This window comes from Prinia subflava, chromosome 5 (assembly GCF_021018805.1).
Source record: "Prinia subflava isolate CZ2003 ecotype Zambia chromosome 5, Cam_Psub_1.2, whole genome shotgun sequence".
Lineage (NCBI taxonomy): Eukaryota > Metazoa > Chordata > Aves > Passeriformes > Cisticolidae > Prinia > Prinia subflava.
Genome location: NC_086251.1, coordinates 2238676 through 2261530, shown reverse-complemented (window position 1 = coordinate 2261530; position 22855 = coordinate 2238676). Strand labels below are relative to the sequence as shown.

Here is a 22855-nt window from a genome sequence, read left to right as displayed (position 1 = left end):
CTGAGCTCACAGTCAGGGCTGCTGAGCTCTGCACACAGCAGGGACACAGAACAAATCCTTTTCCTGCTGCACACCAGGGACAGCTCTCAGCCCAAAGCACAAACAAGGGTGGGCTGGAGGGAGGAACAGGAAGCATGGGACCTCACAGCCTGAAATTGGACAATTAAACCCCAGTGTGCAAATGGACTAAAACTTACCAAAGTGTGAGACCTTGTTACTGGTCAGGCATTTTGTGACCATTTTGGGTTCACCCTGGGTGCAGCCCTGGTCAGGCTCTTGTCCTGCCCAAGGTGTGCCCTAAAGGCCTTTCCATAAACCCTGCTTTATTCTCTGGCTCTGCCCAGTCTCTGTTCCAGCTCAGCCTTCCCAAGGCATCAGCACAGGATGCCCAGAGCAGTGGAAGTGTCCAAGGCCACAGTGGACAGGGCTTGGAGCAGCCTGGGACAGCGCAAGGTGTCCCTGTCACCTGCTTTGGAACTGGGTGATCTTTACGATCCCTTCCAACCCAAATAATTGCATCATTCTATGATTCGGTCTAAAACAACACCAATAGCTAGCAAAGGCAGACTTTTTCCTAAGAACATCCTTGAAATTTACATAAATCAGTATTTTTCAGAGTGCAGAAATGCTTAAGAGGAGGGAGTGACACCAAGAGCCCTCAGGGCACCGAGCACTCTGCTCCCTGCCCTCAAACACCACCTCAGATGCCGAAGGCTTCGTGTATCATCAACTCGAATTTGCAGCAGGAATCCGGAATTTAACCCAACTTCTCCAGAAGGAGCCTCCTGCCCTGCAGTGGCTGACAGCTGTCCCTTTCTAAAAAAGGTCCCTGGGAAGGGAGCAGCGGGCAGAGCAGCACATTCCTGTGTCTGCAGGCTCACAGCTCCACCTGTTCCCAAGGGATTTGCTCCAGTGGCACCAACACACATGTGCCCCCTCCTTCCTCGCACCTGATAACATCTCCTGCTGAAATTCCCCCGCATAACTGCTCAGAACAAGTGCAGTCAAACTGCTGGGATATGTAAAAATAGCTCTGCACAAAATCCAGAGGAATGAAATGCTCTACATATGCACTGCCTTCAAGGAATAGCTAACTCAAATAACCATTATCACACAGTTACAGTGAGTAAGCAAGGGCTGGAAATGAAAAACCTGTGACAAGACAGAGACAAAAAGTTTATTTCTCTAGACTGTTTAATTCTTTGTAACAGCTGTGATATGTTTACACAGACACTCCACAGTGAAGAGCTTATCACTGCACCTCTGCTAAAAAGAAACACCCAGGAATGAGAAGTAATTCCCATACAAACAGCCTTAATTCTTATAAGACCAAGCTGAAGGAGAATAATAAAAGAATTTTTACTTCCACCTGTCCTCAAATCAGCCTAACCTTTTCTTCTTAGTTAGAAAAGGTTCTCATCCATGATTTCCCAGTTTTCCTCACTTATGCCAAGCATAATAAGAAGCTGTGTGTTTGCAAATTACTGCATAAAAGGTCTAGTTATGTAATAATTTTATATCACTAATGGTTATGGCAGAAAATTTTGTTAGTGGTGCTTCTAGCCTTTGGTGTAGGTGTAAATATATAAGTGGAAGCTACAGACATCTCCATGTACACGTGGGATGACCCTGGCCCCTGAATCCATTTGCTGTTTCATGTATTTAGCCCATACAGGGTGGGCAGAACCACAGGCACTCAAAATGCAGTAATTCCATTTAACTGTGACGTAAATGATCAAACAGAATCTAATTCTGTCTTTACAAAGAGGCTCATATATTTCAATTTTTCCATAAAAATTACTTGGTGCTCTTTATTGAGCCTCACATTGTTTCCCAGACAGATGATGTACGAATTCTTGCGTCACTGTGAAGGGTGAGGAATTGAGAGCAGAGGAATTGAGTCCCTTCTGGGACTGAAATCAGAGTGGCAGCAGCAAAGGGACCCTTCACACCCACCCAATGCAGGAGGCACACACTGCCTCATCACCATCCCTGCCTGCAGAAACACTTCTGGAAGCCATCCCCTCCAGAAATGAAACAAACCCCTGTTTAATGCCATGCCTCATGACAGGGAGATGTACCTATTGGTCTTTCCTGATCTGCTCCAGCTCTGTTTATCCTGTTATTTTCTATGTAGGAGGATGGGGGGGAGTTGTGGTTTTATTTAGACTGCAAGCTGTGCAGCACAGAAACCTCAGATCCAACCACGCCTGTCTCACTGCTCACCAGGCACGAGTGGCGAGCGTGGAAGCACAACAACAGTCTGGGCATCTGGAAAAAAACTGAGGCAGTCAAATCAACCTCATCTTGGAGCAGGAGTCACAGAAACTGAGGCTGAAGGACAGATGAGCACAAGCAACCTGGCAGATCATCTCTGCAGTAAATCATTCCTGTCTACATCACGACATGGGTTCATACACGACCAACAGAAACCCTGAGAGCTCGAAGAAAATTCTTGTGACATTCCAGAACTCGCTATTTGGCCGTGTCCCTGCATGGGCAGTCACAGAAGCTGGGCTGGTGTCTGTCCCTGGCCAGGCTGGCACGGGATATGTAAAATATCCTCCCCCTGAGCTGTGAGGAGCTGCACCACAGGTTAGGGCCAGAGACACCCATCTGTTACCATGGAAGCACCAAACCACATCGAATTCCCAAACATATGCTCCTGGTAAGTTATGAGCTCCCCAGGCACGGTGGGGGAAGGCTTGGGTGATGGGAAAGTTCCCTTCACTACATTTGCTCAGCCTTGGGGTTGGATTACTTGAAAATGCACAGCTATATTTAACCCCTGGGATACATTTCCAAAAATCCTACGCTAGGAATTCACAGAGGAAAAAAAAACCTGCTGGTGATGCTTTTGATCTTGCAGCAGGGCTGCTCCCCTGAATTAGCAGCAGAGAGCAGAACCCTCCTTGGCTCTGGGACTCAGGGGGGCTGGAGCAGCAGCCTGGCAGATTTATTGCCCCTTCCTATGGCAACGCTTGGACAACACTGGCTGTATAAAAAAAATGCTCAAAACGTTCGGAGAAGCAGGTTAAAGTGGGCGCCTGCTCCTGAAGAGCAGAGACAGAATTATTTTCCATGAGAAAACAAGCAACTAAGATTTTTTTAAATTTTTTTTTAAACACAGCAGCTATTTTTAGTTATTTGTACATAACACAGCAGCTCCCTCCCTTAGTGGGTATTACAGACACACACACAGAGCTGCTCTGGTCATGCTGATGGTTTCAGCTTGAATTATTCCTTCCAACCAAGTCATGAATGTGTGAACCCAGCTACCTCCTGTAAGTATGGGCAGCACTCACATCTGTTACATCAACTCATTCAAGTGCTCTTGAGAAAAAGAACACAGAAGCATGGGTGACACATGCCATGCACACAAATCTGTGATAGGGATTTTAACATCTATGCTCTTTCAACAAAAAAAAAAGAAAAAAAAAATCATGGAGCTGGCAAGGATCACACTGAGGAGGGGACTGGATACCTTTCTCCAACAGCTGAACTATGTTCTATAAGTTCTATATATTCTATACATACTATATTCTCAGCCCTTTTCAAGTCAAAACCAAGGTCCCCACTATGCTGGAAAATCTCCATACAAGCTGTTCCTTAGGTGTCACACACATTACAAAACAGCTCATTATCAGAACACAAGAAACCAGTCAAATGTTAAATTAATAGTCAAATTCCCATCCCTGGAAGTAAGGTTTCCTTGAAAATTAAAATGTTCTGCTGAAAACACAGCTTTCATCCCAACTTCCATACAGTTCTTGGGAAGAAATGCTGGCTCTGACCCACACTGCAATCCTCTGTTTGCAGGACAAACAGCAGCAGGAAGACTGAGTGATGTTAGTTTACCACTACAGCTTGGCATCTGCATCAGAAAGAGATGACTCTTAAAAACTTCCTGTCAATACATGAAAAAAAAAAACAAATGCCTCCCTTTTGCTATTTGAGAACAGATACTTACAGACACAAAGTGATCCTGAAAAATATTAAAGCCTGAGCAGCAACCCACAGGCGACCCGCAGCAATTTCCTGGACTATTTCTAGGAGGTGCTGGGGTGTTTGTTAAGCCTTTCTGCCGCTCCAAATTCTTGTCCTGGCTGTCCCACAACTTCCCCAGACAGGGGAAGATGAGAGTCTGGTGTATCCACCCACAGGTTCCCCAATCCTCCTCCTTTCAGCATGCTTCAGCTTTGCTATATTCATACATTTATAATGTAGAATAGACAACTCAAACACTTGGGGTTTTCTCCAGAATTTTACAAATTTAACTGGTATGAACCCTTTGACAAGAGGTAACATTCACCACTTGCAAAGGCACCCACATCAGTAAGAATAATCCATAGTACCTAAGAGGGCAGGTACTAACCTCCCATAATCTACCACATGTTCAACTCTAAAATCCTACCCTAAAAAAGAAGCAAATAAGCAAAAAAAAAGGAAAAATACTCGTCTGTTTTTCTATAAACAAACAATATTAGCAGAGATAGCCCTACTCAAGTTTATTCACCTAAGTCTTCTTTTCAGAAGTATGCTACTTAGGAGAGGAAACTGGCCTTGATTTATTGTCCTTCACCCAGTTATCAAGAACTATGCCAACATTTTCTGTTTTTTTTTTTAAACCCAAATGCTGCAATGCTCTCCAAATGTTCTCGGACGCAGAGCCTGTGCTCCACACAAGCACATCCTCTCTTACCCACACTATTTTCTGCATCCAGCTGGAACTCATCACCAGAATTACAGGCTTTTGTTTGGGTAAAGATCTACAGCACGAAAATACAGAGGATTGGGGAAAAAGAAACCCTGTAACAGATTTTATGCAGAGGACAAGCTATAGAATAGTCTGTAATGGATTATATAAAAGCCAGCCAGCTCTTATCTGGAGCAAAGGAAGACAGGCATCCTCCCCTCAGCAGAACAACCCAGACAGGATGATGATGGGAGGACAGGTTCTCACCTAAGTGATTTTTCACGGAGCCAGTGGGGTCCTTGTCATGTCATTTTTGGCACTGGGACAAGGCTGATAAGCAGGGAAGGTCCCACATGGCTCTGCAGTACTAAACTTCACTTGACAAGGCTTATTAGCCCTGGCTTGGAGCCTGACAGACCCAAGCTGTCTCTGCTGCTCAGTTTGGCCAATTTGCCTGATGCTCTCCAACACTGGCAACAAGGCAGAGAGGCTGAATCTGGCTCTGCGGAGAGCTCCCTCAGGTTTGGCACCACCAGCTCGGGACTGTGCCACAGGGAAGTGAAGCCACCTCTTTTCCCCACGTCCTTGAATGGATTTGGGAAGACACGGATTTGGTCCAGCTTCCTGAGCTGATACACCTGGCTGGGAGTGAGCTGAGTCTTCACAGCTCAAGGCACTGGGACTCTGAGGAGGGAAAAGAGGATGGTGGAAGGCTCCCTTCTCTCTGAGATGTGCTGTGTTTCTGTACAATGAGCTAAGTTAAATTTGCTCCATTTATTGGTGGGTTCTTTTGGTTTTTCATCTCCCCCACATCTCCTCATCTGTGCTGCTGGCCTTTCAAGCACTCTAATATGGATATGGACACTTTTAACTGGAAGATTCATTTGCAAACAGACTGGGCATCACCTAAGTATCAGGATGGCCTCTGAGCCAGGGCCACCAGACACAAACTCCAGTTCCCACACTCTGCAGGACCCTGTAAGCTGTGTTAACAGAGTGCACTGAAATGCAAAGGATGGAGACTGCTGCACCTGAAACAAGCACTGCAACACGTTTGTCCTGGCCCTGCCAAAGGCTTATCTCCCTGTTCATTTTTTATCTTCTTTTCTCCTGTTAGAGCCAGGATTAAAAGCTCAGGAGATGCAGTTTTGCTTTCAGACTTAGATGTTTATTAATTCTTATCTATAGTACACTCTAGAGCTGTGAGCTCTAGATAACAAGGTAAACAATGGATCTGTCTCTAACCCTTTCCAAGGTCTTAACCACAAATGAACCAATTGTGAGATGACACCTAAATTATTTTCACTTTTAACCCAATAACCAACCACCCGTGGCCTGCAATGAGGACTCTTCTACCCAATTACAAAACACCACCCAGACCCGTGGAGGAGAAGGTGAAAAAGGACTGGCCTCAGCCCTAAAACCTCCATCCTGCTTTATAGATACATTACTGTATTCTAAACCCTTAAACTCTGAGTTTCCCACCTTGTGATATCACACACTGCTATTCACACTCCACACCCACAATCCCAGTGCTGTCACTCAATTTTGGAGCCTCCTCCACAGCCTCAGGTCACTGCAGTGTTTGCTTGGGGGTCAGAGCCTGCCAGCACAGAAAGCCTGGAATTCCCAGAGCCCAGGGTTTCAGAATCTCCCTTAACACTGCAAGCAACTACTGCACCTACACCACCCCTATGAAGATCCCTGCGTTCTGCCTGAGAAGAATCATGGAATGATTTGGGCTGGAAGGATCCTTAAAGGTCCTGTAGTTTCACCTTCCTCTATCCCAGATTGCTCCAAGCCCCCTCCAACCTGGCCTTGAACACTTCCAGGGATGGGACAGCCACAGCTTCCCTGGGCTTTATTTTTACAGTCAGATGACAAAGAGCTTTGTAAGCATGTGCACCAGATAAAAGCAAGCCCTGGCCACAATTCTCATTTTGATCACACGAGGAAAACTGCTGGGGATGCCCAGCTGTGACTGCAGGTCTCATGAGTGGGGGGGACAGTCCCACTCACCACACCCTCAAGGAGCAAGTGGAGCAACATCAGAGGGGGCTGAGCAAACTCAAATGTGTCCTTGCAGCCCTGTCCTGCATTCCTGACCCAGCACGTGCCCCCTGCATGCCACTGCTGATAACCTGATCCGGGTTCCATCAGCAACCCACCCCATCTGTCCCACTACCCAAGAGAGCAACGCTTTCTCTTCATTGAGAATAATGAGTTGAAGGGACTTTTTTAGCTGCAGCATCCTGGAGCTGGTTCCAGACTCCAGTCCTGAATGAAATTCAGTTCCTACAACGCACTCTTGGGACATTAAATTATATCAATTGTCAAAATTTCCTCATTATTTATACTGCAGACAGCTGCTGTGGCTACAGCAAGAACAGCAAGCACCCTCTTCAAAGCAGCAAGAGGGAGCAAAGATAAATCTTTCTGAGGGTTTGCTTTTTACAGAGTGCCTGCTCCATGGTTTCAACAAGATTGATAACTTCCAAGAAACAACAAAAAGCCAAAGGAGGAGAGCAGAACAGAGCGGGGGGTTTGACTTAGGATGTCAAGCTCTCCTTAAATCTTTCTTTCACTTTACTACAGGAGTGGCTGTGCTCATGTTGCAGTCATGAAGGTAGGGGCAGTCAGGAACACTCATAAAAATAAAAAACATTAAATAGTTTCACACAGAGAACGGATATCCAAATGTGGCAAAGCAAGCATTTGCAATGCCAGAGGAAGATATTAGAATTTATGTCATAAAATGACTGTTTCTCAAGATGCAGAAAGGAGTAACCTTGTTGGAAGTATCATAAATTTTAAATGCTATTCATTTAAATGTATTTTTAAAACCAGTTTTTTTATTATTTGTGTTCTTACTAAAATTCTATACCCTTAAAAAAATGCTATACCCTTAGGAATACTCACAGCAAATATACTATTGAGGTGTTATATGCCTTTAATCTTCCTGGACTGATTTTTGGTTCTCCAGGTTTGAACATTAAATACAAACAAGATACAAACCAACTTCTTATCTGTCAACAAATTACATCTTGAATTTTATGATTTTTTTTCTTATCATTCATATTGCTCATTTACTTTGTTTAGTTTCAAAAGATACAGGAACTCTTAATCATACTTTCAAATATCTAATTCTTTATTTCTATATATTTCTGTTTAACTATGTGATGTTTCAGAAATATAAAGTAGCAATGTAAGAATAATCTCAGCTGTAAATATGTGGTAAATTAGAAGGCCTGATTCAACTACTGAGAAGTACAGTGGGACAAGAACTTTAAATTAAGGTTCTGAAATTATACTTTAATTCACTACTGTGAAAAATTAATTAAAAATTGTTATTAAAAGCCTCATGCATTGAAATCCCACCCTGTCACTCAGCCATGCACACACAACAGACCACTTCACTACTCACCATTTGAGATCTATTTTTTGGGCAGCCATTGATGTCTTCAATCTTTTCATTTGCTGTAAAGCAAAATAAAAAAAAAAGAGTCAATAAGGCAAAAAAACGAAAGCCAGGGCATTTATTTATTCCAGTGATTTCCTGAGCACCTGCTGCCAGCTCAGTAACGGGGTTTGGGATTGTGTCTCTCCAGTCCAAGTGAACGTGTGAAACACTGAGAGCCACAAAAAGAATAAAAAAGCAGCTGGAGGTCTCTGCTGGGTCGTGCCTCCAGAGACAGCTGGGGCAGAAGCCAACTGCTCTGACAGCCTCCTGTGATGGGGAATTCCTTTAAACCACGAGAAAGATTCAGCTCTGGAGCTGAATCACTGCCGGGTGGGAAAGGGAGCGCTCCACAAATAGAGATGCTAGCATGGCAGCTGGTCTGCTTGCAGAGCCAACACAGGTTTTAAACCCACACGGGAAATTTGTGATCAATAACTCTAATAACTTTAATTTTTTTTTCCTTTTTTAAAGCACAAATCATGAAACAACTTTTCAAGATTCTTGTCCATGCAGAAGAACACACTTTCCACCTTTGGGGTCAGAAACAATGAAATCCCTGAGGTGGATAATGTTTGCCTTAGAGTCTGACTTTGCTCAGTTCCACCTCTCAGCTTGGATGCTGGAGTGACTTTGTGTTTGAGTCTGAAGAACCAAAGCCCAGTTTCCCACAGTTTTCTCACTGTAATAAAGGCCATTTGATTCATTCATGCATTACAAGCTGTATTTTCCAGCATTCCCACGTGTTCTCAGAACTCCATCCCACCCCATGGTTTCCCTCAGTTAGGAGGATCACGTTTGGCACAATGTTCCAGTAGGAGTCACAGCCATGAGAAACAAAGCAGTGACACAACCCCACTCTTGCCTGGTAGGTCCCATTTTACCCATCCATGTCACAGCAAACTTTTATCCCTCAGCAATGCAGTGAGAAATTGATGCTCATCTGCAGCTACATCCACAGTGTGCTCCCCACAGTGGTCCCTCAGCCCCTACCCACAAAGAGGGCACGCTGCTTCCAGGAATGCCACCTCAGCTTTGGTCAACAGAAACAAAGATGAACTCATTAAATCCCATTTTCCAAGTCCTGTCATAATATTTACCATCTCTCACTTTAGTACCATGCAATATCTCCATCAATTAAATTTATAACACGTTTAAAAACTGATAGCTGTATTCCTATGAATCAAAATAATAATAAATAAATAACAAATAAAAGCTGTATTCCTATAAATGGGCACCACTCATAATTGCTGGAGAGGAGGCTAATGAACCTGAGAACTTGTCTCTTGTTTGGGACACGTGTACAGAGACACCTCCAGGAACCCAGGTCACACCCAGAGCATCTGCACACGTGGATTTAAACACAGCTGCTGTGTTTATATGGCATTACTGAGGCATACATTCTTTTACAGGCTCATAAAGTTTGAACTGAAATGAACCAGAATGATGTGAATGCATTTTAATTGACTTGCAAACAGCTGCTTTTACACACAGCACACCATAACATTAAAAAGAACCTCCTCTCCTGCACGGCATATCAAAGCTTTCTTACTGTACAGTTAGGAAAAAAGCTTGGATTTTGCAGGCTACAGATGAAGCTGCTCCTAGGTGTGAAAGCCCTCCTCATCTTTGTGACAATGAGATGCAGCTGCCTAAAGCCATACACAGCAGATATAATTTACTTCTTTTCACTATCAATTTGGAGGATTAAACTCAATGTTTAAATATGAGCTTTCTTTCACATGTAAAAGGTTCTTTGAAAAAGACATCCTTCCCCTCATATTTCAGCTTTTGAAACCTTGCAGACCTTATCTTAAATATTAGCCAAAAGGCAGCTATAAAAACGACCAAAAAAACCCACCCCAAACTGCAAAGGTGATCAAAGCAATAATGGGTTACATATTTTAGAAGGAATAATTTGAATTTCATAAGGGTTTTCACAAGTCAGTACTCAAAGAGCTACATTTAAATATCTGGTAGAAGGAACCAAGCCTACGATTTGATGGTGGTGTTCTTGCACCTGCACTCTCATGCAGAATTTTCCTACACCTGTGTTAAGGCAGGGTAGCTAGATGGGCATGAAAGGAATCAACTCCTACCTGCTGCAGGGTTTCCAAAAACCCTTCCTATTAAAGGAAAGGGACATAGGAAGGAGCATTGTTCAGAGTGAATACCTGTCAGCACACAATCATCAGTGAATTCATGGCCTGTTTTCACGCCTCCGGCACTGCACGGCAGGTCTGCCATGCTACTGACATTTAATGTTGCTCTACAGCAGGGAGACAAAATTCATTTAACACATCCCAGCAGAATCGCTGGAAGATGCTTCACGGTGTCATCCCAGAGGAGGGCTTGCAAATACCTTAAACCCAGAACCAGCTCCCTTCCAGCATCTCAAACACACATGGCAAAGATGCACGCTCGGATGTCCTGCCCCTTCACTGCTGGCTTTATTTGCATCTCAAATCCGTCGGTTCGCTGCTAACAATGGCTGTCCTAATTCCCATTAGCAGCCTTTCCCATTCCATCCATCTCCAGCGGGCCGTGCACGTGTTCTGTGGCACCCCCAGATGGGTGAGCCTCGGAAGGGACTAATGAAGGGCCCAGGCCCAAGGGAGGAGGGACAATATGCAGCTCCACACCGAGAAAATCGCTCAGAACTTTCATCATCCACGAGCATTAGTGCACTAATTTAAGAGAACTCAAGGCTTTGGATAAAATAACCGAGCCTGCACTTGAGATTTGTCCCAATGGTAAGTGATGCTCCTCATCTGAAAACTCGTTATAACAGATTTCTTTTCCTGCCACACAAAAATTACACCTCTTCTCCTTTCCCAGCCGAATGTATGGATCTCCCAAATGCAACTGGAGGCAGGAGGGTCACAACAGGAGGCAATATCACTGTGAATTATATTCAGACCAGTACCCAACAGATATTAGAAATAGTGAGGGCTAACAGCATCCTAGCAGAAAAAAAAAATATCCTGAGTTGTTTTTTTTTTTTTTTAACATTCAGCCATGTGGAGTAATAGTGCTGTGTCAGGAGATCTTATCAGCAACATCCAATATTTTTCCAGTATAAGACAAGGCTTTTTCAAATTAATTAGCAAAGCCTCTGAAGGAAAATTATCTACATAATTCCATGCAGTTTGATGGATTCCCTCCCACGCACTCTGTTGGTGCAGAAGATAAAAGCAGGGATTGTCTGAGTGAGCTGGTGGATACTTGGCACAAACACAGAAAATCACTCACCTACAACTTGGATTATTTCAGCTAGCAGCACTCCATCAGTCACATCTTGCTGCAGATCCTTTATCAATCTCTTGTGACCAGATTTTGCTAGGTAGTGATTGGCCCAATCCGTATAAATCTGTTAGGAGACAGACAAAAAAAATAAACTGTTACTCATAACACAACCTGGAAAATGAGAATTCTTTGTTTCTCCCAGTATCCAAAAGGTTGATTTCACACCACTGCCTTTTTTTGCCTTCCCTCTTCAAGTCAACAGTATTAAACTCAAAGCCTTGAGCAAATCAAGTCTTCAGCTTCCTGTAGTACGGATTTTTCTATTCAGCAACCCAACCTCAACGCTCGGGACAGATGACAGCGAGCTCCTGAACATGTCACAGCTTGAATGGACCATCAGGAGGGCAGTGCAATATTCCACAGCAGCACTCAGTGTGCACAAGAGATTTCCATTCCCACACAAGGATTTTTTCTTTTGCATTTTCCCTTTAACATCTTTTCTTCATACAGAATTTTTTAAGGTTCTTCTCCCAAAAACGCTTCTGGTGGGTATTACACAGTAGTTTCAGCATGAGGAAACTGCTTTAGTGTATTACCAAAGAAATCTTCAAAGGTCCTGAATATCTACCAATTCTAATAAATTCCATCTCACAGGTTAAACAGACCTAGTAAATTGCTTTTAATCTGTTATGCTAACTTCCAGCTGCTGGAATTTATTTCAGAATGTGTTACCTGAAAACTAAGCACACCGAGCAACCAAAATCTCTCTTTAATTTGCATTAACTACTGCTCATCATATGCCAGCACAACTCAATTAAGATCACCAGAAAACTTATAAAAACTTTTCATGCTGGCTTATCAAAAAGAAGCTGAATTACTTGATTAGGAGTTTCTGCTTATGAATTAAGTAACAGTATTCTTTACCTAGGACTGGGTTATCAAAAAGAAGCTAAATTACCTTATTAGGAATTTCTGCCTATGAATTGAACAACAGTATTCTTTACAGAGGACAATATTCGGACAATATTCCAAATTTGAGATTTTTTTTTAAGATTTTGTAAAATGACCTAATATGTTCCAAAGAAACAGGGTAAAAACAATTCAATATCAGGATTTTACCTTTGAAATGTCTAAATATTAATGTTCACCCCTACCCTGAAGAGTGTCTAGAACACTGGAAACACATTTATCCCAATCCAGTCTGTCAGTACGCAGAAGTAGATTCAGTGTGGGACCCGGAGCATGAGCCATCCCAAACCCCACAAACCCCATGTGGGGATAACAAACGCCTCAACACTGACCCAGAGGGAACACTGGGATTCAGTCCCACAAAACCCAGGGAATGTCCTCCCTGTGCAGTGCCCAGGAAATGCTGTTTTCCTTCACAGACACTGATGGGTGGAAAGCAAAGAGCAGGAGGACAGGGGAGACTCTCCAGGCTGAACAACTCCAGCTTTAGGGGAGGGGCTGCAGCCCTCTGATCATCTTCAGGTGCTGGAACCCTGGACTCTGGGAATTCCAGGCTTTCTGTGCTGGCAGGCACTGAGCCCCAGGCAAACACTGCAGTGACCTGAGGCCGTGGAGAAGGCTCCAAAATTGAGTGACAGCACTGGGACTGTGGGTGTGGAGTTTGAATAGCAGTGTGTGATATCACAGGGTGGAAAACTCAGAGTTTAAGGGTTTAGAATATAGTAATACATCTATAAAGCAAGATGGAGGTTTTAGGGCAGAGGCCAGTCCTGCTTTTTCACCTTCTCCTCCACGGGTCTGGGTGGTGTTTTGTAATTGGGTAGAAGAGTCCTCATTGCAGCCACGGGTGGTTAGTTATTGGGTTAAAAGTAAAAATAATTTAGGTGTCATTTCATAATTGGACAGTTTGTCCTTAAAAGGCCTCATAGAGAAAGAGAGGGGGCTCCATTTTTTAGTTTATTAGCTCGAAGTATTGTAGCACTCAGAGTTTGTGAGAGTGTAATGTAGATAAGAATTAATAAACATCTGAGTCCAAACAAGAAACACCATCTCGAGCTTTTCATCCTGACCCTGGGAAAAACAGGATAAAATTCAACATTCAGGAACCTCCTTTGCACTCCAGTGGCTCCACACCCTTCTTATCCTGCGGGTCCCAGAGCTGAGCAGTGCAGATCCTCTGAATTTCTGACCCACAGCTGCTCTTTCCAGCAGCATCCCAAGCCTTGCATTTCCAGTGTGGTGGTGATGTCCTCTTTCACAGGAATCAAAAGCCAGCTGCCAAGTAGGGGGACAAGTATTTGCCACAAAATAGAGGAATCTGGATGTAATACAAGACTGTCATTTCACACCCCTCTTGCACTTGCTGATTCATTTTTAATGTGATAAAATGAAGAGCAGAGGTTTTGACTAGAGCTGTTTTTGTTATAAAGTCTTCATTTGTATTTTTTTAAACCTGTAGAACACAATTGATAGCAGCTATGAACAAATCAATATCTGAAACATATGCCCCTATTTTCTACTGTCCATCCTTTACTTTCCCCTTCAGAGCAGCAGGATGTGCATTTCCTAAGCCAACAGCGTCACAGGCTTGAACAGAAAAACACACTGGAACACCTTTGTGGAAAAAAAAAAACAAACCCAGAGCTGAAAAACATCTCAATGAAATAAAGGCTGAGTACACGTGAGTGGTTTCCCCAGCTGACTGAGAAAAGGAACAAAAAACCCATGCTGCACAAACCACACATTGTGTTCCTCAGCTCCTACAAGAAAACATTTTCCATAACAGGAAAACATTTTAAAAGGTTCAGCTACTTCAAGGAACTAGGATTGATTTAACCTACTTTTCTGCCGCATGGTTTTAGCCTCCTTATCTAGGAGTGAAGACCTAGAGGTAACAGGTTGTAACCCATTTACTTTGCAAGTGCAAGGGTCCACCCCCCTCCAGCCATCCCTGCAATGCAGCTGACAAGGAACTTAGCAAACCCAATAACCATGTTTCCATTAATGGGAGGGCTCCAATCAATGTCCCAGTTTCTCACTGAAGCATTCCCAGAAAATTTGAGTTTGAGCTTTGATGCATGGGTTCCATCCCGGATGCTTTCCATGACGCAGCTCATCGTGCAGTCAGACAAATCCTTGGATCAGCCTCAGAGTTAAAACAGGAGCAGACCCCTCCTGGCAGAGCCTGAAATCACAGCCCCAGCAAGACCTCGAGAGCTGGTCAGGACTGATTTTTGAGTGAGATAACAGCGTGAGAATGCATGGCTGGCACTGCCAATCCGCTGTCCCTGTGCCCACTTCCTGCTGCCCCCTCAAACACCAGATCTTACAGTCACACCCTGGAACTGCATCAGAGAAACCCTGAGCTCCCCCAAATCCTCCTGCTAAAGGGAACAACCTGGAAAACCCCCAATACCTGCTGCCTGATGCACTGCCTACGATGACACAAAAAGAAACTCCCTCTGATGGCAAATTCTTCTTGCAAGCCCCACTTTGGGTGCTGAAGTCAGCCTGCCACAAGCAGAGCTTTTATACTCACTATAAAATGCACACAAGTATAGAGGAAATATTTGTTCCTGGGGTATTGAAGGATATGGAATGTTATTTCATTCCACTAGTTGATTAGGAAAGCATTTCACAGGAAAATACAGAGATAAAAAACCTGCGCTTCTCTTAAAAATACTATCACACAACATTATTTTGAAATAGGCATAACATGCAAATTATTATTTTTTAACTGCCAGGGCTATATATTTACAAGCTCTGAAGCATTCTCAGTATTACCCACGCTTATTGCAGTAGCTCCTCGTGGTCACCACTGATTTTTATGGCATATATTAAGCCAATCATTGAAAATTTCCAGGATGTTTTCAAAACCTGTTTGTTGCAAGTCTTTGTAATGTACTACACAAATAGATTTCTAATGTTTCTTTTCCACTTCCACACAAACAAGTGAAAAAAAATATATAATTGCACAATGGCTGCTATTTCTAGACACATGAAATACGTTTCAAAGCACACACTGTTTTCAAATGTTCGAAACCAGGCAAATAATTGGAAAAACAATAATAAAAGAAGTCAGAAAACACTGCCGAGGAACTTTCCATTTTCCTATCTCTGCACATCAATTATGAGTGTTCCCCAGGTATTTTCAGCAAATGGGGATGAAACCACGTGTTTGAATATTCATGTGAAAATTACCTGAATATTTGTCTATTTAAAAATGTAAAAATCTTGTGATATGAAATATTCAACCTACTACAACCCAAGAGACATTGCCTTGTGATACCCACCAGTATGGGCTTTTAAAGCTCTTAAGTGATTTCACACAGTATGAAAATCACTGGGGTCTTACTTTAGTGACAAAAATCAGGTGAACATGGTGATTTGGGCACTGTCACCATAAGCAGGTCTTTGTGTCCAAGTCAGGTTAATGTTTAACTCGGGTCTAAGTCCCAGCTTTTGTTAAAGGTGGACTCAGCTGTTTGGTAGCTTTTTATTTTTCTCTGTAGTGTATGATCTCAGGAACCCAATTATCTGGGAACAAATTAAAAACTTATGAGAAAGACTTTCTTTCTTCTCTCTTTTTCTTCTCTCCCCCTTTGATCCACCAGATTTGAACTAAGAGCATTACAGCTAAGTATCAATTTTGGAAATATTCACTACATTATGAGTCACTGCTAAAACACTAAAATGTAGTGCAAAAACCAGCGAGGTTTGGGGGGGGAATCCAAAAGGGGAGCAGAACTGACCAGCAAAAGCAGGGTACAAAGCATAAATAAATTCTTGGGAGCATTGAATCCCCGAGGATCCTTTAGAGACCAACTATACCCATGGGGCTGCAATTAGGTTAACGTGTCAGGTATTACCATGTACTCCAGGGCCTCCTTTAAATGGAAATTACCTGATGTTTTTGCCTCTGAGATTGGATTCTGAAAGACACTCGTGAAAAGGAAATGATTCACATGAAGCTGCTTGAAAAGAATGTCTCTCTTCTATGCCAGTAGAAAATATGCCTGAATCTCTTCCTTGTTACTCATTTCCACACACACAGAAAAATCTAATTATAATCAACGCCCAAGCAAAATTTCACATCTTTCTTTCCTTCCCCTGCCATGTCAGTTCTGAACTAATCAGCCTCTGATTGTTTTCTCCCAATAATTATCATGAATCAGGCTCTCACGAATCTGGTACCAGCTGAAGACTATCTTTTTGACATCATGTAGCATAATTAGAGCAGAGCAAGGCTTTTTTCACGACTGAACAGCAGGGTTAGTCACACCAGTGAACTCCTCTTCCAGAGCAGCCACCACAATGCAGCGCCTGTGCTGCTGCTAGCCCAACCACACTGCCTGCTGGAGCTCACAGGGACAATAAAAACCACCCCAAAGATAAAAATAACCACAACACACTGAGATGATATGCAGGGGAATGCCTGCAGTCCTCACAACACCGTGGGGTTTTTTGGAAAGTAGTGAGATACTCACTGCTGCCCAGCATCCTGGGCCGTGCACACGTGGAGTCACCAAATCTCAATTTTTGACTGGTCATGCTAATTGCAGTCTCATGCTGATCAACACAGTCCAACAGAGTGATCTCATTAACAGATATCACACTGCAAAGCACAGAGCTAAATAGCTAAAGGCAAAAGGTTTAGCAGAAAAACCCATCTCTGGCTCCAAGGGAGCACAGGAAGGATAATGACTATTTTGAAAGTGCAGTGAGACTGTAACCCTGACAATATTGTGCTGAGTTACTGGCAAAAGGACAAGGAAGCACGTGGTAAGAAAAAAAAAATCAAGTTTAACAGCATTTGTGACAGACCTTTTTTCTTTTCTTGAGATTTACTTGTGGCCTCAGTTGCCCCTACATGCTCCTTAAATCCTGTAGAAGTCTCTATCTGTACATCTGTACCAAGACACAAATTCCACTAAAAGGGTAGTGCCAACCCTTCCAGAACAAATGAAGCTTTGCACTGCCACCCAAAAAGACTGTTCCATATTTTTTCCCCCAATATAAGTTCTTGCAAAACAAAACAAAGGCTTAAAAAGCAGGACATGGGATGGATAATGTGTGACCTCGTTTCTCTGTGATAATTTAAAGGGAAGTAATAGTGAGCTTTGAGCAAAGAGTTCTGCCTGCTCCTTTTCTTTATGGACACTGTGAGGACAGCAGGACTCAAAGCAAACACAGACCATCCTTAGGGGTGCCCTTGAGCCCCCAGGGACCCCCAGCTCAGAAGGAAAGGATACATGAGGCCAGCAGTGAATCACTTCTCTTCTCTGCTCCAAGACACTGGAAACACCTGGAAAGCCAGGATGGAGCTTTGTTGACTCAGTCCTACCACGCACCTCGGCACCAAAGCCAGCTGATAAAGGGAGGAAACCACCAGAAATTCCTCCAGGTCTGGGGTGGTGATGGGCTGAACTGCAGGTGGATTCCTTCAGCAGGCAGGTGAGACAGCAAAGTTACCTCCCTGGAATGTCACTGAATGGAGAACAGGCCAGGCTGGATGGGGCTCTCAGCAGCCTGGCCTGGTGGAAGGTGCCCCTGCCCTGCCCGTGGCAGGGGGTTGGAACGAGATAATTTTTAAGGTCCCTTCCAACCCAAAACACTCTCTGGTTCTGTGATTTGGAAGCCCCTAAAAATAGCTGTCACATACACCTACTAATTAGCATCTATTATGATGCCAGTACTCACAATTTCCTGAAGTGGTGGAACTTTTGAGTTATCATCAACTATTGAGAACTGAGCTATAACCATTTGCAATTCCCACTTGGTTCCCACATTTCTGGGGAAACAGAGCTAAAACAGAGCTAACTCTGCTTCTTTTTCTTCTCCCTTTTTTTTTTTTTTTTTTTTTTCATTTCTTAAGGCAACTCAACCAAATTATTTATTCTACTCAGATGTGCAAGCGTTTGTTACAACTGCTTTGAATTACTACCCAGTTGGTGGGAGTTATTCTTCTGAATATTACATTTTACTGGACACTTGTGTACATTAATTAGCCTTTGGAAGTTAAACAGACAAATGGGTAATTTAAACACCAGTGGGACTACTCATTTCTCTCTCTTTCAAGCCTTATTCCCAGCTGAGGAGGGCTTTTCTCATGCATATGACTACTATTCAAAAGCAATGGGCTGACTCACAGCACACAGAGCCAAGCATATGTGTCAATTTTAGTAGGCTTGCGACCTTTCCAGGAATAGAGCCTTGGACTGTCCACGCTTCAGAGCAGGCACTGTTCAGAGCAAATCTTTTGGTGGGTACTAAACAAGCATCATGCTTTCGATTGCCCAGCTGGCACCTTTGCTACCCTTATGTACTGAGCGTTTTACTACCTTTATAATCTAAAAGATGAGCAAAGAGAGAAGTCCTTTATCCCCCCCAAGCTGTAAAGTTTCTAACCCTGTTCCTGACAGGCGCTGCCTGCACAGAGGTCTGGGTATTTGCCACCAGAGCAGCCCTGGAAGGTGAAGCAAGGACAGTGACTCCGTGCTCCCGTTATCCACGCGTGGATGATGGATACACACAAACCCCTGGCAAGCTGCAGCCACACACACCACGCCAAGCAGGTGGCCACCCTCTCATTTCCCCGTGTAAGAAAGCCCAGGAAGCTCTGAATAAAATGAGATTGCAGTCACACCTGCACTGATCCCTCCCCGTATGCGAAACAGAGTTCAGTTTGCTGAGCTGATCGGTAAAACCCATCCCGAGCCACGTCTGTGAAACACCTGAATTGACCTCACACCAACGAAGTATCATCTACCTCAGACATCAAAAGCAGCAAACGCACTACTACTTCTCAGTCTTTTCTAAAAAGTGCACAGCAAGTTATTTTCAAATATCACAGTTCTCATACACAACATATACCCATTTACATCTACATTTATATCCCCCACAAACAGCGACAGAAAAGGGCTTATCTGGACAGGTGACACACATCTACTCCGAAGAGAAACCACAGAAAATCCTAAAAAGCTGCAGAAGGAAGGGAAAACACCACCAAAACAACACTTCTATGACTGAAGGGTGTTACTCTTCAACAGCACCGGTGCCATAATCCAGGAGCCAAGAGCTGCTTACTGTTTTATAATGGTCACAGGAAAATTTACTTCTCCCACGAACAGGGACCTGGAAGGTCACACTACTTATTGGCATATTTAAAGTGAATATGTTCTGCTTGAGTCCACCTTGCTCTTCCTTCTCAAGGGGTGCACAGTTAAATGATAATATATATGTGCTGGCATGTGAGGCTTGGGTGGTTAATTTTAGCTGAAGACACGCATGCACAGCGCTCGGATTTCTGACACAGTCACACTTTACAACTCCCACCCCTCCTGCAGCTCTTCCCTTACACTGCTCCCTTCTCTTACTGCTGTGTCTAACACAGAGTTCCAGGGTTTGGCATCAATTTCCAACAGGATCAGTATATTTTATCATATCAAAGCTATTCACAGCAAGAATAAAGTTTGGCAGGTCTTTTGTGTTGGACACTGTAGGCATTAAAGAAATTATTAAAGAACTCGTTGGAGTTTTGTTTGACTTTTGTTTTGTTCTTAGTTTGGGGATTTTTACACAATCAGGAGGCTTTCTACCTATTATAGACAACCCCTTCATGTAAATGTTCCTAACACTACGGAAATGTATGCCCTGAAAGGAAACGCAAGATTTTGCACGACAAAAAACTCCAGGTACACCCCTTTTTAGACCTTGAAGGGTTTATCCATCACAAACGCAAGCTAAAAAGCATCAGGCTGAATGAGACCTGGAACAGACACACACAGCCTGGTGCAGTAAGGGCTGCCTGCCCTCTGGCAAGACCCCACCATGTGCAAGTCAGCCCTAATTCCACGGTCTGACCACTGCTGCTGGCACTCCTTAAAAACACGGAGAATTGGCACCGCTGAGATGCTTGGCTGGAATTCCTTACGCTAACAAAAATAACACGGCCGGTGCTGCCAAGGTGAGAAGCAAGGGCTGCTCCACCTCCCCTCTTGCCAAGCTGAAGGATAGATGCCTGACATGCTCACTGCTGGTTTTTCAAAAGGCACACTCCTGCCAGAGTAAGATCCACAGGCCCCTTTGAGCGGCTCCCTGAAAAGCAAACAGCCCGGGAGCCACGGTGTCTCCACACCAGCTCTCCCCCCAGCAAAGCCCCTCGTCAAGGCAGGGGTGGGTGTTTGTTTTGGGCAGGTGGGGGCCAGAGGGGCTTGGATGGAGTTTGAGGAGAACGTGATGTGCTGTGACATGAAGTCGCTGCTCTACCCAAACAGCTCAGGGGGCCGAGGCTCTGATGTGCTCAGGACTGTGCTGGAGCAACAGCTTGTCTTGGGTTATGTAAGGAAAACAAAACAAAAAAGCGTATTCTATTTCATCTGCAGAAAGCAGTTGGGAGATGGTTTCTTCTTTATCTCTTGTAACTCCAGGGGGAGGAGGGTGGATGCCTTCTGATAACAGCCCAGCTGTTAAACCAGGGGGGTCAGTGTTTCTGATCTCTGTCACCACTGCCCACCCTCGGGGACATCTTCTGTTCATGGGCCATTGAGGCTCACCAGTGACTGACACATTCCATCATCCATTGGGAGATCTCCACCCAGTGGGGAGGAACCAACCATTCCCTACCGAGATAAAAACGGGGACACAGGGACCCCAGATCATCCTCTTCTCCACTGGATTCTCGGAGGAAGACCCGACTCACCTCACCACCTCTGAACCTGTCTACAGGATCATCTCTGCTCCAACAGAGCCACATCTGTCACTCCAGAAAGACTTATTTGGACTGCTGCCACCACCCTGGCCAACAGGGTGTCAGGTCAGATTCCTGGCTCCATCAGAGTTTTCTAGGACTTTTGTTTGTTTCCTTGGGGTTTTTTTTTGTTGGTGTGTTTGGGGTTTTTTTTGGTTACTGAATTTGTATTATTTAATATTCCTAGTAAAGAACTGTTATTTCTATTCCCATATTTTTGCCTGAAACCTCCGAATTGAAAAACTGTAATAATTTGGAGGGAGGGGGTTTTACATTCTCCATTCCAAGGGAAACTCCAGTTTTCCCTGACAGATGCCTGTCTTTCCAAACCAAGACACAGCCCTGCTGATGCAGACAGGCACCAGGCTGAGTGTGAGAAGGGGGGGAGTGTGCATGTGCTCCCCCCAAAAACCCTGACCACTGAAGATGGGAGAAGGAGCTAAGTCCAGGCTGCTAGAGCCCTAGAGCTTCTGCTGTAAGCACACAGCTCTCCATGTGATGAGCTCCCAGAACTCCGTGCAGTCTTGGCACACTTGGCTTATGACAGTAAAAAAGCCTTCTAAACTTTTCTAATGAAGACAGACTCATTTTCTCTATTTGGGAAAGGTATGGGAGAGGCTGTTCCAAACAGCTGCTGTAATTCCATTGGTATTTTTCACCTGGGGTCACAAATCTGTGTGTTTGCAGTATCATCTCCTCTGGGCACAAAGCCATGGCCGCAGGAGGGATCAGAACAGATGAACTATCGCTGCTGGACTGGACCCTGAGAAACAAAGGGCAAGGAAAAGATTCCAAGAGATAATGATCTGAAGAGGGCTGGAAATGGAACCTGACTTGCCATGTAGCATTTTAAGAACAAACTCACTCCTCTATTTCATTTTCTCTTGATTGCTTAGAGGATTAATTTGTCAAAACAACTTTCACAGATGTGAAGCAACTCCAAGTAAAAGTAAAGTTGGTTTCTAAGGCGCATGATACTAAACCCTTTCAACTCCTAGCAGTGTATGAAGATGAAAGTTATCTGATCCAAACACTGAGGGCCAGGCAACATTGCAAAAGCTTTTCTTAATTTTTAACAAAACCATTTTGCTCTGGGGATTAGAGAATTACAGAAATTGGCCTTGGTCTCGCACTAAATCCTAGCCCTCTTTTAGCCACGAAGGAACCAGCCAACATTCCCTTTTGGGTCTGCTTAGTGTTTGATGGACAAAAAATGAGACTTCAAAACCAGGGCCTGGGCAGGCTCAGTCCATACCAACACTGCAGCCACCAGCCAAACATCCTCCTCTCCCAAGAAAAGAGTGTCCAATGCCACTCAAAAAAGAGTCTTGTCATCTGCCCTACCTTCCTCACTCTGTAAAACCTAATCCAGCTCAGTGTCCAAGGCTTTGCACGAGAGGCAATGCCTCTGAAGCTGCCAGAAGCTTGGAACGACATAAAGCAACAGGCAACCAACACAGGGATGAAAAATCACTGCAGCTGAGTTAGGAGGGCCAACAACCTATTCATCACTTTATCTGCCAAGCAAGATCAATGCAAAACCTGGGAATGGAAGGAACGAAGAGAGGAGGAAACAAGACCCAAACTTGAGCAAAGGCTCGACCACGTGATTGCTTCAAGCCTGTACTCAATTCTCAGTTACTGAGTGCGCGTTGAACTCTTCTAAACAGGAATCCTGAAGCACTGAACAGTACTGATGTTGGCAGTGAAAGAATTGTATTTTAATTCCATTATTTCT

General features: G+C 44.0%; 1 protein-coding gene across 1 annotated transcript in view; it reads right to left on the bottom strand.

The window, feature by feature from the left end:
- Positions 1 to 22855, bottom strand: part of NAV2 (neuron navigator 2) — a 205607-nt gene that overhangs the window by 138541 nt on the left and 44211 nt on the right. The window contains exons 2-3 of the mRNA XM_063397550.1: positions 11406 to 11523; positions 8121 to 8173 (exon numbers count right to left, since the gene is read on the bottom strand). Coding sequence (XP_063253620.1) covers positions 8121 to 8173; positions 11406 to 11523 — 171 coding nt within the window. The remainder of the gene's footprint in view (positions 1 to 8120; positions 8174 to 11405; positions 11524 to 22855) is intronic.